This window comes from Myotis nattereri (genome assembly GCF_964212035.1).
Source record: "Myotis nattereri genome assembly, chromosome: 3".
NCBI classification, from domain to species: Eukaryota; Metazoa; Chordata; class Mammalia; order Chiroptera; family Vespertilionidae; genus Myotis; species Myotis nattereri.
The window spans coordinates 16,452,952-16,470,052 of record NC_138077.1 but is presented as its reverse complement, the minus strand read 5'-3'; the positions used below and the strand labels follow the sequence as shown (position 1 = coordinate 16,470,052).

Below are 17,101 nucleotides of genomic sequence, written 5' to 3'. Positions count from 1 at the left end.
CTTGACCGGAATCGAACCTGGAACCCCTCAGTCTGCAGGCCGACGCTCTATCCACTGAGCCAAACCGGTTTCGGCCCCATGCCTTTTTAATGACTGAGAGTTGTATGTTACTTTTTTCTTTTCATTTTGAATAACAACTGTTTAAAATGTGAAAGCTAAGACTAAAAGCATGCTTAACCCATTCCTGTGGTTTTCTTGTAGGAAAGGAGATTTCTGCTCTACTCCCCAGGAGAGAAAAGTATGGGAGAAGTATTACCCTATGTTCTCTGTCCCCCATTCATCATTTCTTTGGCCAGAGGAAATTGGGCATATGGTTCACTCACCTCTTATATTTTTGATGGGTATATCTTCAGGAGAGTAAGAGTGAAAAAGTTAAGTCCAAGGATTTCTTGCTTTGACATTGATTTTTTTCTCCCCTAAGTCTTTCCACATATTTCTCTTAGGATATTTTATAAAAATATATTTTATAAAAATATATTTTATATTTTCTCCCCTAAGTCTTTTCCACATATTTCTCTTAGGATATTTAATATATTTAATATCCTAAGAGAAATATGTGGAAAGGGGTCCTCAATAACTTGGATTATATGAATCATTCAGTGAATCAATACACAGACAGACAAATAGAAAACAGGACACTAATTTTAATATTTGTTACTGACTTTCAACATTTTGAAAATAAATTAATCTTAATATATTCAATTATTTTTTCAGTTTACTTTTAGGCTAAACAAACTAACCTTTATCAATCCTAAGACCATGCTTTGAAAGTGTGTTGAAAGGTGATTGTAGATGCCACAGTCTTTCACTTTGGAGAAGGGATTATGGCCTGAAGAGTAGTTTTATTTTTCTATATGTTGTACGACTATATGAATAACAAGTAAATACAACAGCAGGCAGGTTTATCCTACCATAAAAGACCTCTATGAGTTTGGAGGTGTGATGGTTTGTTTCATAAAGCATTCTTTGATTTTCAAACATCACATCAACCATTTCATACAAGAATTATTCAGTCTTACCCAGAAGGGTATTTACACAGAAATGTCCTCTTCATGTATGTATATAACAATAACACAAAAATGGCATTATTATTTTAGGAACTGAAGATCTATGCAATATTGCCTGTATGGAGTTTGGGGACACATGCAGGCCATTCAACATGACAGTTAAGTTAGAGCCAGAGAAGTTGCTTTAGTGAACCAGCAGATAGACAAAAGAACAGTAGATAATTGCTAGAAACTCAGATAAATTGTCACATCAAAGGTACACACCGGGAGTTGGCACAAAGTAGGCACTTAATGAAAAATTGTTGAATGAATGAATCAAGGCTACTTTGGTCCTGGTTTGGCAACCAGTACCTGTGGGTGTTACTAGGTGTGAAAATACAAATACATTAAAAAAAAATCTCATTTAAAATGTATTTGTATTTTCACACCTCAAAGGCCTGGGGTGGAGGGGGTAAAAGGGGGAAAAAAGGGTGACAGCTGTAGTACTTTTCACAATAAAGATAAATTAAAAATCTCATTTGAGATGAAGTCAGAAAGCCGGGCAGGAGAAGCTCTCTCACACACAACACTCAATGTACCTTGCAGATTTTAGTAGGAGAAAGATTTTCTCCTTGTCTAGCAACAGGCTCAGCCAATAATAAACCACCATGACTCAGCCAATGGGAAGCCACTACACTTCAAATTCCCCTATCTTCCAATGGCATCTTGTTTCTAATAGCTGCTCCCCCAAACCCCACTTTTTTAGAAAGTAACATTCTCTTGGTTTTGTCATAGCTTGCATGTCCCAAATTGCAATTCCTTTGGCAATTCCTGAGTAAGCCAATTTTGTGTAAAACAATTAGCTGTTTTATTTCTAAAGTTAACATAGGAAGGAGCAAGCATGTCTGAAACCTACATTTTTATCCCATTGGTGGCATTCTAAGCAATAGATAATAACCTCAGTTCTCATAAAGGACTGGAGTGAGGTCGGACAATCCAGGCATTAGCACAAAATATGTTATTAACTTTTGGTGAAATCTAAAGCTAAAAGTGCACTTTTTAAAGCTCTAGTTTTCTTATCTATAAAAGGGGTAATATTAACTACTGTGTTAGAGAATTCTCAGAAGCCTAGAATGAAACATTAGTGAAAACTTTTTTAAAACAAAAAAGATAATATTATCAAAACTGACCTGTGGTTGTCAGAGGACTGTTGGTTGTTAATTTGCCTATAAAATAAAAGAAATGACATTAAAATAACTATTGTATTTTAAACTGATTATTAGGAATTTGTTGTATATTCTTCCTGTTTAACATTCAACTTGACAGCTTTTAAGTTACTTTGAATTTAGTGCCTATTAACTTGAGAATATATCATTTGTACCTGGATCTAAGAATAAATCTTTTCATTGATCTTTAGAATTATAGAGTGGAGGTTATTAGATTTTTTAAGTCATCTATCTATTTTTTTAAAAAAGTGTATTTTTATTGATTTCAGAGAGGAAGGGAGAGGAAGGAGAGAGAGATAATAATATCAATGATGAGAGAATCACTGATTGACTGCTTCCTGCACATCCCATACTGGGGCTCAAGTCCGCAACCTGGGCATGTGCCCCTACTAGGAATTGAACCTCAACCCCCTGGTTCATAAATTGATGTTCAACCACCAAGCCATGCTGGCTGGGCCATCTTTGATGTTTTAAGTATAAAAGATGATGTTTTAAAGTTATTAGTAATAGCTAAATATGGGATTCATTAATTTTGTACTGGCTGTAGACTTAAATGTTCTAGGTTAATCTGATGTTATTTGAAATAGAAGCTTGCTTAGACCATAGCTTTGGGATACAAAGGACTTGCTTTCAATTCCTGAGTTTGACACTAAATAGCTGTATGATTCTTTTTAAATGAAAAAATTATTACCTCTGTACAGGATCATTTTGAGAACTAAATGAAGTAATGTTTATAAAATATAGTACCTGGCCCAAGTAAATATTTTTAAAAAAGAGGCTTTCAAATATTATAAAAATGGTCATGAGTATAGAGAATACCAATAGTATTGGTGTCTTTATGGTTCTACTAGAGGCCCGGTGCACAAAAATTTGTGCACGGGGCGGGGGGTCTCTCAGCCTGGCCTGTGACCTCGTGCAGTCTGGGACCCCTCAGGGGATGTCCACCTGCTGGCTTAGGCCTGCTCCCGGGGGGATCGGGCCTAAGCTGGCAGTAAGACATCCCTCTGGCAGCCCAGGAGCCCTCAGGGGATGTCCACTTGCCAGCGGGGAGCAGGCCTAACCTGCAGTCGGACATCCTTAGCGCTGCTGAGGAGGCGGGAGAGTCTCCCGCCACCACTGCTGTGCTGACAGCTGGCAGCCTGGCTTGTGGCTGAGCAGAGCTCCCCCTGTGGTAGCACACTCACCACCAGCGGGCAACTCCTGCACTGAGCATCTGCCCCCTGGTGGTCAGTGTGTGTCATAGTGACCAGTCATTCCCAGTCGTTCTGCTGTTAGGGTCAATTTGCATATCACCCTTTTATTATATAGGATAACAAGTTTCGCTTTAAAATCATTTATATATAAATTTGATATTTGGGATTACTTCTGAAATATTCAGAAAGATTGTATTAGTTACAATTTGTGAGAAACAGATTTTCAGAGAGGTAAAGTGTTGGCAGAGCCAAGATTAATATTCATAGCTATGACTTCAATTTAAGTGATTTTTCTATAAAAGAATAATTTTACATTTTAAGATAACTCAGTTAATTCTAAAATTATTGATAATTTCCCAAAGCAAACTATTTTGATCTTGATAAAACAAAGTTCTACTTTTAAAGAGCAGTAGTGATTAATTGTAGTTAGAAAGAGGGAGTGAAGAAAATATTGGAATAGAGCAAAGTTAACATTCAAACTTACAATCTCCTTTCCAAGCTGTGCAATTCATTTTGAAACCTTCTTTCCCTTATTTCTAATGACTCATAAATGTTATGGTTTCATCTCTAAGACTGTATGATCAGAGCTTTATTTTGGGGTCACACATACACTTTTCAGTTTAAAAATCACATATATAAATTTGATATTTGGGATGATTTCTGAAATATTCAGAAAAATTATGTCATTCATGATTTATGAGAAACAGGTTTTCAGAGAGGTAAAGAGACATGCTCAGTGACTCACACACTCACTCACACTCATGCATGTATACCTATGTATATAGAGTGTAAAATATGGAATTGGAAATGCATATCCTTGGCAGATGTAACTGGGCGTTAGGAAACCTGCCTATTATGAACTACATTATTTCTTATCAAATGTCTGCTTCTTACATTTTAATATAAAGACTAAGAGTCTCAGAAACAGCTACTAAAAAAGGAATCCTTCTGTAATGTCATGGAGTTTGATGGTCACCAAGTTCATTTTTAAAATGTCATCGTACTGACCTGAAGTTGTTGCAGGGCTCAAAGTAGGGAGACTCTCCAAAGATGCTATAATAAAGCAAAGTGAATTTAAAGCTTGGACTTACAAAACATTGAGTGCAGTTGGAATATTCATTCAATTAGGGTTCCTGTTTTATCTTATTTCATGTTAAATGCTGCTGTTATTGATTGTGATACATTTGATGAATTTCCAGAATCTGTATATTCTCTCTATAAAATTTGCTTATGTAAAAAGTTTGCTTTATTTTAATCATTTCATAAAATATCTATTTATCATAGTTATATAGAGTATAACTTATATTTAAGGTAGCTAATGTAATATTACACACCTGATCTTGTCAGACCTAGAACCAATGGTGTTGCTCTGAAACTTATGGAAGACACCAAAATAATCTTGTACATAGTATCTGCTGGGAACTAAGTCCTGTCTGAGTATACAGTGCTTTTCACATAAAAAAATAGCTATTTCTTCACTCTTTAACATGTTTAATAGTTTTAAAAATATGCGTATTTTTTTCCTTAACAAAACTATGACAACTACATAAGATCTGAAGGAAACCAAAAGTAGTCTTATGGGATTGGGCCTAAGCCAGCAGTTGGACATCCATCTTGCAATTGGAACCACTGGCTCCTAACCACTCACCTGCCTGCCTGATCCCCCTAACTGCTCTCCCCTGCTGGCCTGATAACCCCTAATCACCTCTGCCTCAGCCTCGCCACTGTGGCTTTGTCAGGAAGGACATCCAGAAGGTCGTCCAGAAGATGTCCAGTCAATTAGCATATTACCTTTTTATTAGTATAGATAAGTAACCAGGATGAATGAAACTTATTGACCCCTCATGTTCCTTTCACCCTTTAGGTTCTCAATTAGAGACTGGACTTGCTACCTGACCTTGTCATCTAATGTCTATGACTCAGAAACTTCTGAGTGTCACTTTCTGAGGAAGGGTTTCTGGGAAATCAGGGTGTGCCAGACTAATGCCAAGAATATGATGAGACCCATAAACATGTATGCATGCCAATATTTGTAGGACATTTTTTTTATTTTCTTTTTTTTGTAGGACATTTTGATATTTTATATTTTATAAACTTTTCCTCACTGATATGTTCTTCAAATATGGTTTCTCCATATTTCACATTTCTCAGATAAATGTGTTACTTCAAGCAATAAGACATGTTCCTGAAGTCAAGGGTGATCCCATTGCTTCCTGGTATAGCGCTAGGATTTTAATTTCATAGCTTAATGATTCAAAGAAATCAAATAATGTTCACAGGTACCTGTGATATCAATGCTGTTCAAGTCAATATGGAAAATGACCAGTTGGCTGGATTTATTTGCTTTGATGCCTTGAATGAGTTCTTCTTTTACATTTTTATCTGACACCCACTGGTCAAAGAAAAGGTCAAATTTGACTATAATGCTGCCATTTCTGCAAAGCAAAAAATGACACAAGAAGAAAAAGTCAGCATTTTTCGGGTGATTTGTGCTCAATTCATGTAAGATGTTTTTTAAATTCTTTACATTTATCACCTTGTTAATCCTCATTACACCTGTACAAGGTAGGCAATGTCAAATATTATTTTCATTTTACAGAAGGAAGAAAAATGAATTAAAAGTCGGCATGTTTTTCCAAGAACACAAACAGATGCAGAATGGGAATCTGAGTTCCACATAAGCACACAAATGTTCAGGGCAGGCTGTTTCCAGGGTCACCTGTATTAAATTAAGCCAAAGCAAGTAGTTTCATGAGATTTACTCGTATTTTACTGTTTGAATGAATGGAGAGTATAGATTTGTAATTTCTCACAGATAATTTCTTAGTAGAGAAAAGTCTAAGGTAGTTTCACTGATTTCAGAGAAAATTTTCCTGTATAGTTTATGAAGACCTGATAGCAAGCTTATAGCAATGAATCTGTATCCATACTTTTCTCTATTCTTAATAGAAGATATCCAAATTTATTCTATTTTAAAGGAGAGAAAAAAGACATTAAGCATATCTGCATTATCAGAGACTTACAGGTATTCATTCTTACTGTCTAGGGTCAGGATTACTTGGCCTACGCCATCTCAGACCATAACATTAGAGTTCAATTATATAACCCAAGACACCTTCCTTTTTATTTTATTCCCTGTTCTGCAGCATGCACTTAAAAAGTTTTATTCACTGGTTATTTGTTTACAGTTTAAAGAAACAACAGTAGCAACAACAAAAGAATACATTTTTGGCCCAGGAGGGATAGTTGAGAGATGTTTCTTCTCCTGCCTACCTTTCTGTTTCCCTCAAGCTCTACTTTCAGGATACTACCCCTTGGGACACAAACTTCAGCTGATTTTCATTTCTGTAACCCTTGGTAAACTGGGGGTACTCAGGGTATACCTGGAGCCTTAAAAGCTAGATCAGGGAGAGCCAAATTTTGCATGTTATGCTTACTAGTTCCAAAATTTAGGCAGTTATGCTCATATCCTTGCTATATCTATAAGTTAATGATCTTCTTGAAGGATTTTGTCAACTCCAGAAGAGTTCTTTATCCATCTGTCCATATATCTATCTTGGTAGAACTTAGAATAGGTGTTGTTTTCTCCCTACATGATTATATGCAGAATCAAAAGGTTCCTGCAAAATCATGGTAGATCAGCATCTGCACTTGGTAGCATATTCCTTCTTAATGTCTGTGCTACTATTTAGGTTCACAGTTTAGCTGAGTGATTTCTTTCTATGTAGTTGGTTTTTCATCTTTGAAATAAACAGGATACTCTGATACAATAATTACACATTTCACCTCTACTGAATAATTTAAAAATCTTACAATGCTTAACTTTCCAATTATTTGCTTAAATCATAGTAACCAAATCTTGCAAGCGACAAGGCTCCTTAGGAACTATTTCGTTTAGGGTTCCTCAAACTTACCCATATATGAAATATGTTTATATTTTATAACCTCCATACTTTCAAGAGAGAGAATCTTCCCGCTTCTCTCTTCCTCCCTGTCTCCAGCCCCTTCCCTCCTTGCCTTCTCCTTCTTCTTTTGTCTCTTTAACATCCTCACCCCTTAAATAATTAAATGGACAGGATTAAATATGATTAAAATAAAGTGAGAGCGAACAAATCCATTAATTTCTGTGCCTTCAATTCCATTTCTCCTTCTCCTTGGTTGCACAGTAGTTTTAATTTTGACTGAATCTGAGGTTTCTCTTTATATAATTTCCACATGTTTAATTTGACTGAACACTTACTTTTATTTTTTTAAGGCAATAAGAGAGGGAAGATATTTTTGGTAGAGAAAGTACAAATATGGAATTTTTCTTCACTGACTTGAAAGTAACTGGATTAGTTCATCCTCAGGCATAAAACACCATTTATGAAAGATGTGTTTTCTTACTTGTGAATTATACATTGCACTTAATAATTTATGCTTTGCAAGGACAGGAGTTACAGATCCTATGTCCACATATAGTTGTATTCTTTAACATTTGTTTTCTTATTCAATGGAAATGTTGAGATAAGAGAGGTATATGTATAGGAGAAATAGGAAAACCATAATAAACACTTGTGTTTGACCCAATAGAACACTAAGATGTTATTTTAGTAGTTTAGTAATGATCTCTATAGCACCACTCTGAAATTGATTTTATTTACTATGGTAAATGAGAATTCTTCCTTTAGGAATATAAAAAAGAAACAATGGCCGTCTTCACTTCAAAGTACTTGTTCCAGTAAAATATCTGAGTTTGTTGTTTTTTTTTTTTTTTTGTAAAAGCAGATAAATCCTATCATTGTACAGAGAGCCTGTGTGCTATAAATCAAAATGTTTCTTATCTCGTATTTTCCTTAATGATATTGATAACCTCTGGGGTTGCTGAGTAAACAAAAGTCTTTTCTTTGCTAACTTTGTGACTCATCTGTGCTCAAAGGGCAGGGTAAGCTTCCTATTGCCACGAGGGTAAACAGCGCTTCATTAAAAGAACCCGCTGCTAAATGCTCTCTGCGTCAAAGCACTTCCCACACAGCAGAATAACAGAAAGTGTTCCCACAGGGGAGCCAACCATTTGCTGGACCTGCGAGTGGCCACACACACACACACACACACACACACACGCACACACACATTCATGTGGTGAGAGTTTAATTAAAAATCAGCAACAGAAAAGGAAATAGGTATTTTAAAGGATTTTTAGATGCATTTTTCACAATAAGTGTGGATATTGTTGGACCTCACTTATTTGTTTCTTGATTTTATCAATTGGAGTTTTAAATTCAAATAATTTATAAAGCTAATTAGGAATCAGCCACTTTTCCTGTGAGTGAAATATGCCATTTTACATGTGAGTTATTCCAAGTAAACTTACATGTTTGCATGTTTGCTTTTACTTTCTTCCCTGCTTCTGAATTTCTTTCCTTATCTTTCTCAGGCTCCCAAAGTACTGACCTGCAATTCATCTTATAGAAATTTGCATAAAATGTCTTCGCATCTTTTAAAAGTCATTCATATACAACTCAAAGAGGTATTTCTACATGGATGAAGTATATTATTTGAGAATCATTACAAAATGTGTATCAAGGTTTAGGGACTATATTGGTCTCCTAGGTAGCTATAAAGAAGGAGAAAAAAATTCCTCAGCTGAAACAATGTAGTTTCAAATATAGTGACTTTAGCATTCAGAGAAATAAAAATTACTTATTAAATATTAAAGAAAAGGCTGGGGTTTTGATAACTCAACCAGGCCTATATATAAAAGTCTATACTCAGCAAATGTTCTCAATTTAGTAAAAACAAAGTTACCCAGCACATTATAACATGTGAAATGAAAAGTCCCATTCAGAGAGCTATCCCAGTGAGCTCTGCGATGGATATCATGCTCTGTACAGATTTCACTGGGCAGAATCCAGGGAAGGAGAGGCCAGCGCCTGAGACACCTCTCCTCCAGGAGCATTCACACTTGAGAAATAAGCCTGAGTTGGTGGTTTAATGCAGATCTCCACACTCAATCCTCTACAAAACTGGAAAAGAGAAATTAGTTCCATTCACTTCAAAGTAGGCCAATAGCTTCAAGTTTTAAAAAAATCTTGCATGCATGCTTTTACCCTCACAGAATAAATATTGAATAAATATTAAGAAAAAAATAGCACTTTCAGGAAGAGAAGTTCACCTTTCCTGAGAGTCCATGTGTCTCCTCCTAGCCTTGACAGGGGGCCAATAAAAGAGGCTGCTATCAGCGATAATAAGCCTGGCAAACAGGAGCAGAAGCCTGGGATTGCAGATAAGAATGGAAACAGTAGGTGGGGATAGGGCTGGCTGGCTACTGCATTGAGATGTCATGGATATACAATGAGAACTAGTTTAGAATTATGTTTTCATTCTAATTCTATTCTAACAGAAAGTTAAGGCCAAAGTAAGAGTATAGTATACTGATTTTTATATCTGTAAAACATGGGTCAAAGGAAAACATGTAACACCTAACCTAAGACTCAATATATGTGAGGTGTTAAAGAAATGGTGTTAAAGAAATGGCTCATTCATTTTCTAGGACTTTATAGGACCCATACTCTGAGCCAGACATTAACTTGATTCTGAAAATACAGATGTCAAGGACACATTCTATGCCCTGAGGGAGCTCACAGTCTAGTAAGATGACAGGCAAATTGACAATTGCATTACAGTATGAGGATTGTTACTTTATCTGTAGGTACGAGGTGCTAACCAGGACTAGATTGGCAGGTGGGCATCCCCTGAGGAGACAACATGCACTGGTTCTTAATGGCATGTAAGGATGAATCCTAAGGATAATGCAATAGATAACAAGGAAGAAATGAAGTCCAGGCAGTGAAGAAGGAAGCAGGATGCTTTTGAGGGTGTACAGGTAATATGGCAGGACTGGTGTTAAAACCCCTTGTGGCGGGGTGGCGGTGGGTGGCGGGGAGGGTAAGAGGAGAAATAAAAGGCGAGAGTGATTTTCTGAGGCAAAACCCGAGACAGTATCTAATTTTAGTATAACAACTCTGGAAATAGTCTTCAGGTATTTGAAAGACTGAGATATGAACATTTATTCTATAAAATATTAATAACTACCACTAGGATCAGTGGGTAAGAGCTAAGGAAATAAAGACTTCATTGAGAATATGGACTAATTTTCTAGCAACTGAAGTTATAAAGAAAAAATAAAACAGTAATAATAATGATGTTCACAGTGACCTTGGAAATAGATTCCTAATTTTTTCAGATATCTTTACATGAGGGAACTGTTTTAAAAAGGATGAATCTCTTTCTTTTTTGAAAAATATATTTTTATTGATTTCAGAGAGAAAGGGAGAGGGAGAGAGAGATAGAAACATCAATGATGAGAGAGAATCATTGATTGGCTGCCTCCTGCACACCCCCTACTGGGGATCCCTGCAATCCAGGCATGTGCCCTGACTGGGAATCGAACCTGGGACTCTTCAGTCCATAGGCCTATGCTCTATCCACTGAGCCAAACCAGATAAGGCTGAATCTTTTTCTTTTGTTGGATGAGGGTGAACTTCCTTCTGAGGCTGTTGGTATTCCAGGCCAAAGCAGGCAAGCAAATGCTGGATTATGCCCTTTAAAATCTTTCTTTCTCCTATATTCCTAAGACACACACTGTACAGGGATGGGCAAAAGGAGGGTTACAGTTACATTGTGACATTCCTTTGAGTTAATAAAACCATTGTAATAATCATAACCAGCATGTCTCTTTCCATACAAACCACTATAAACCCACTTTTGCCCACCTCTGTTTACATAGCTGCCTAGTAACATTAGTCAGCACATTATAATGATGCACATGTATTAAATGATACATGAATAAAAGTAAAATGAGTGGCTATTCACATTTTATAGGCAGTGACTTTGAGTTGTCACAAAAATGTACAATGAGGCCATTGCTCTCTGGTCTAGCCCTCTTCCATTGTGATTTCATTTGAAGTTGTAGGCTTGGAGGTTTCTCATTGACCATCTTCCTTGACTGTGATAATTACTTTCAATTTCAGGGCACTAGCAGCCCTGAAGCTAACACTCCTTTACCTCCATGTGAAAGAATATGTGAGATGGACATTTGTAACTAAGGTGTACTGCCATCGGCCCAGCTGACTTAAATGTTTAAAGGGCATAAGTCATGTTCCCCGAGGCTTATCTTGACTTTTGTTGCTTGTTTTCCTCCATTTCATTTCTGCAGAAAAGAGAAGTTTCCTCTATTTTTTTAAAATTAAACTTCCTCTCTTAGACTTTTTCCCTATTCACTTAGCTTTCTAGATTCTAACTGGCATCATAATTTCCTGCTGGTTCATATTCTTATTCCTCAGGCCTTTTGGTAGTTTGCAGTGAAGAAAACTTCTGATATAAGTATCCATAGAAGAATTATGTCATGATCCTATTCATCTAAGATTCATTCATGTATTGAGCACTTACTATATTCTCGGTACAGTCTTATGTTCTCGGGGCACAACTAAACAGGTCCCTTCTCGCTTATGACTTAAAGTGTAAATGAAGTGTAATAAGCAAGCTTCCTCCATCTGTTCATAGCAAACCAGATACTGTATTTGTATCTGCACACGTTCAACTCAGCTCCCTCCCTGTGTCTCTGCAGATTTCACCCTCAGGAGAGAGAAACATGTTAACATAAGATCAATTATTCAGTAATTATTATTATTTGCTACTAATATGAAAGTTTATCAGTCCTCATAACAATGTTGACAGTTTAAAATATTCCCTTTTCTCCTAAAAGTAGTGACATTATTTTACAAATACTAACAAGGAGATCATTATTTTGTGATGCTGTGCTTCCTTTTCTACCAACAGAAAAATTTTGAGCTGTACTCACTCAAATCGTGAAACTCTTGAGTTTTTATATTCATTTTTCAGATTACTTGATTGAAAGATGTCATCTATCTAAAAAGAGAAAGAGTTTAAAAATATATTAAATTTAAGATTTGAACTTTTGTTTCAACATTTCAATAGTAATATTTAAGTTCTGCTTAGAACTGGATTAGGGGTCATTTCCTTCTCTGTAGTGATGAGGCTCACACATTTAAGCATCCTTATATGCTCACACATTTAAGCATATTACATTTATTTACTAATTCCTTTCAAAGCAAGAAAGCAGGATCTATGTATCTTTTGGCAAGTAGTTAGTGAAACTATGTTATGAAATTTTAAACCAGCTGAAGAGAGACAGTCTCCTACCATTTGCTGAAGGTCAAAAGCAAGAACTTTGAAATCCGCTGAGAGTTTGTCTTGCAAATTAGGATTATATGTAGCTCCTGATGTTATTTTCAGGGTCCCTCTGACTTCATAACTGTTTCCAAATACTGCATCTAAATAAATCAATAAGAAATAAAACACTTAACACATGAATTATAAGAGAATATGCATATCCTAGTTAAGACATAAAGTTCTTGCTTGATGTGTTTGTGCTGTAGTTTTTCTGGTTTACTTTGCAGCCTTCATGTGTCACAATCAGCTCCTTTTTACCCTCCTATCTGGTTGTTTTAAAAGATTAAATATTAAACTTCTTGTCTGCCCTATTTAATTTTTTTGCATTCTTTGAAGCCTAACCCATACTCCATGCTTCCAAGCTTTTTTTTTTTTTTTTTTTTTTTTTTTGCTATTGAGATTCCTGTTGGAAAATACAGGGATGATCAACTTCCACCAATTATGATACGGATTCAGGGAAACATGGTGAGAACTGGACCATTAAAAGTTTTGTAGCTGCTTTCAGTTATTTCTTGAACACCTAGCATCCAGGGTCACTGCTGGCCTCTGCTTGAGGACTGCTGTGCATATTTCTGTGTGAGCTACTTTGAAACACAGCTTTGAAGCTCCTTGTTTCATTCTAATAATTACAAAATGGGCATGTGTGACCTTTTGCCATTAAATGGTGAGTGTTGTTATTAGGGAAGTTATTGAGAAAGCTGCAGAAAATATATTATCTCAACATTTAAAAGTGTAAGGAATTAAAGCTAACAAATTGAATATAAACATGGGTACTAAAATGTACCATTAAGACCTGGATTACTGGTGAATAGACACATGTAACGACACTCAAGGTCATTAATCATCTGAGAGATGCAAATAAAAATGAAAATGAGGTACCATCTCACACCTGTCAGAATGGCTATCATCAATAAATCAACAAACAACAAGTGTTGGCGAGGACATGGAGAAAAGGGAACCCTCATACACTGTTGGTGGGAATGCAGGCTGGTGTAGCCACTGTGGAGAACAACATGGAGATTCCTCAAAAAATTAAAAATGAAGCTACCTTTTTACCTAGTGATTCCACTTCTGGGAATATAGCCTCAGAATCCCAAAACACCAATCAGAAAGAATATAATCATCCCTATGTTTATAGCAGTATTGTTTATAATAACCAAGATCAGGAAACAGCCCAAGTGCCCATTAGCAGATGAGTGGATAAAAAAGCTGTAGTACATTTGCACTGCGGAATACTATGTGGATGCAAAAAAGAAGGAATGCTTAACCTTTGCGACAGCATGGATCGACCTAGAGAGTAGTATACTAAGTAAAATAAGCCAGTCAGAAGAAGACAAATACCATATGATCTCACTAATATGTAGAATCTAATGAACAAAATAAGCTGATGAAAATGGAACCAGAAACATGGATACATGGAACATACTGGCTGGTACCTGAGAGGAGGAGGGTGGGGATGACTGGATAAGGAAGGTGAAGAGATTAGCTAAAGAACTTATCTGCATATCCCATGGACATGGGCAATAGTGTGGGGAAGGCCAAGGGAGGGGAAGGTGTGGGAAGGTGGATGTGGCAAAGGGGGCAAAAGGTGGACACCTACAATAATGTCAACATTAAAAATGTTTAATTAAAAGTGTCCTGCATATGCCTTTATCAGAATACTTCCTTTGCTATATATTCATGTTTAAAATGAATCATTTCAATTAAAACTTGCACAACAATGAATATACATGTAATATCAATGATACACAATTATCACATTGATCTGGTATGACAAGAAGTTATTTCTTCGTTTCCCCAATGAGAAATCTGGAGCTTAGATTCACTAAGAAAAATTCCTAGAATGATAGAGGTCATAAGTGACAGATAGGGAATTTGGCACAGAATTGGCTGACTCTAGAAGCCAGAATCTATCATATATTAACGACAAATTTCCCAGTTCAGAAGAAACATTAGAAATAATATTTCAAACAGTAAATGTACATTGAATTTAAAGAGTTATAATTGCATAAATGATGTAACACATTATTTAAACTACTTTGTTTTTTTAATACTCAAAATTACATTTGGATTTGCATGGTAAATGTGAAAGACAAGGAAAAACTGAGACAAGAAAAGGCAAGAAAATAAGTCATGAATCAGAGACTGAGGAAGCATGATCATTAAATCTTGTGTAGGAGTCTGAACTGGATCCTCAAGAGATAAAGGACATTAATGAAAAAAACCTATGGAATTTAAATGAAATGTGCAGTTCGGTTAATAATTGTACCAATGTTAATTTCTTGGCCATGATAATTGTGCTATGTATGCTAGTATAGAAGATATTGACATTAGGGAAAGCTGAGCAATGGTTATATAAACTCAACCATTTCACAATCTTTTTTTAACTCTAAAATGATCTCCAATAAAAAGCAAAACAATGTATATTGAAAGTAGTATGTCTTATGTCTTCTTGTGCTTTACTATAGATATAACTCGAATCCTATAATGCAAGTTGTTCTCTATTAAATCATGTTTATATTTATAAATATTTATTTTCTATTTTACTTGTAAAATAACTTACTTTTGCTTCTTTATTGAGATCTAAGAGTCCAGTGGACTTCCAAATGATGATACTAGTATATCCTTGAAGTTATTCACAGTGTTTAAGTAAGACCAAAGTAGCTGCTTTTCTATAAGTCTAAGAGAACTCCTATAATTTATTTAATTGTTCATATAATCATATAAAATATCCATAAGACCTCTTTCACTTTAAAAAAATCCCTCATATATGACTATAGTATTTAAATAAAAGAGGGCCGAAACCGGTTTGGCTCAGTGGATAGAGTGTCGGCCTGCGGACTGAAAGGTCCCAGGTTCGATTCCGGTCAAGGGCATGTACCTGGGTTGCGGGCACATCCCCAGTTGGGGATGTGCAGGAGGCGGCTGATCGATGTTTCTGACTCTCTATCTCTCTCCCTTCCTCTCTGTAAAAAATCAATAAAATATATTTTTTTTAAAAAAATAAATAAATAAATAAAAGAGGGATTATATTGGAATTATTTTGTAAAACTACAAATTATATTTATAAAATTCTTATTTAAACATCTACTAGAGGAAAAAAGCTACTCAAAGACTGAGAATTTTCTTAGTAAAATCAAAATCACTCATATGAAAAGGTTTTTACCTTTGTGAGATTTCAAAAAGAATTAAGATAATCATATTTATAGTAATTCATAATTTAAAAACTAAAAATTTTCTCAAAATAATGAATCCAATACTCAGTTTGTTGCTGTGCTGTCACTATTTTAGAGTTTACTGTATAAATGAGTAAATAATATATAAGAGTTTAAGTTCTATAGTTGTATTGTCTAGTTTGGAATCTTTCACTACCCAGTAATGACGCAAATTTAATCAAGTTACCTAAATTCTGATTCACCACCTATAAAATGAAGGTAACTTGGAGATTTGTTGTAATGACAGAATACATTTGGAGATCCTTGAAAAGTTGTTGGTGCATATAACGTAGCTCTAAATAAATAGTTACCGCTTCTTATTTTTTTCCTGTTTATCACAGTTTGCTACTCAGGCAGCTTCAGAACTTTATAATGCTACATTTACATCCACATTCCCTTATATGATTGCAATGAAAATTGTTAGCCTAAAAAGAGAACGAATATATCATTCTCTAGAAATAAATTGTACTTTCTTTAACTATTTATCAATTTGTATAGTTAACAACACTTCATATGTTTGTGATTGAAATCCTATCAGAATTAACCAACAGGCTCTAAAACCTACTTTGTTATATGTTGAAACTGAGAAACATACTTAACATTATTTTATTTAAAAACTGTAGTTTCATGTTTGAATTCTGAGGTAAGTTTTTAATTAAAGACCAACTAATTTTTCTAATATTCCACGAAGTGAACTACAGCAAAGCATCTGAATACCAAATAAATATCTTGTCATCAAAGACTCAGCAATGAATACAAGGTCCTGACAGGATGACGCGATTAAAGTGAGTACATGCCTCTCAGAGTGCCTTCAGTAGCCAGCTCCCAGGGACTCACCTTTTTCTGATTCCTTGATTGCCAGCCAGGACACTGCAATTAACCCAGCACAGAGAACCAGCAAAATGGCAAAGAGCACTGCAAACGTGACTTCATAGGCGCTGAGAGGATGATGCCTGGAAGATGCGCTTCTCTTTGACATCATTTTTGGCTTTTGAAGAAATGCTCACCCAAACACTGTGAGAGAATATAAAAACCTGCACCCACTGAAGAGGAAAATCTAAGTTTTCAAAGAAGATTTGGAAAGCAACAGCGAAAGTCTACACTAGTCTCACTAGTCAGTGTAAACGCCTTTGTGCGTGCCCAAAGGGCAGCAGTATGTCTCTATACATTAAGCAGATTTAAAAGGGAAGTTAATATTTAAGAAGATATAAATGAGCAAAGAGATACCTAGAGTTGTAAATGTTAAT

General features: G+C 35.6%; 1 protein-coding gene across 2 annotated transcripts in view; it reads right to left on the bottom strand.

The window, feature by feature from the left end:
• Window positions 1-16,836, bottom strand: part of TMPRSS15 (transmembrane serine protease 15) — a gene marked incomplete at both ends in the record, with an annotated part of 102,991 nt that extends 86,155 nt beyond the window's left edge. The window contains 5 exons of one of the 2 annotated variants that reach the window (XM_081088408.1): window positions 4,410-4,458; window positions 5,689-5,840; window positions 12,248-12,315; window positions 12,610-12,740; window positions 16,692-16,836. In XM_081088408.1, the coding sequence (XP_080944534.1) occupies window positions 4,410-4,458; window positions 5,689-5,840; window positions 12,248-12,315; window positions 12,610-12,740; window positions 16,692-16,836 (545 nt within the window). The remainder of the gene's footprint in view (window positions 1-4,409; window positions 4,459-5,688; window positions 5,841-12,247; window positions 12,316-12,609; window positions 12,741-16,691) is intronic. The other variant, XM_081088409.1, reaches the window with a different exon arrangement.
• Window positions 16,837-17,101: the final 265 nt, after the last annotated feature.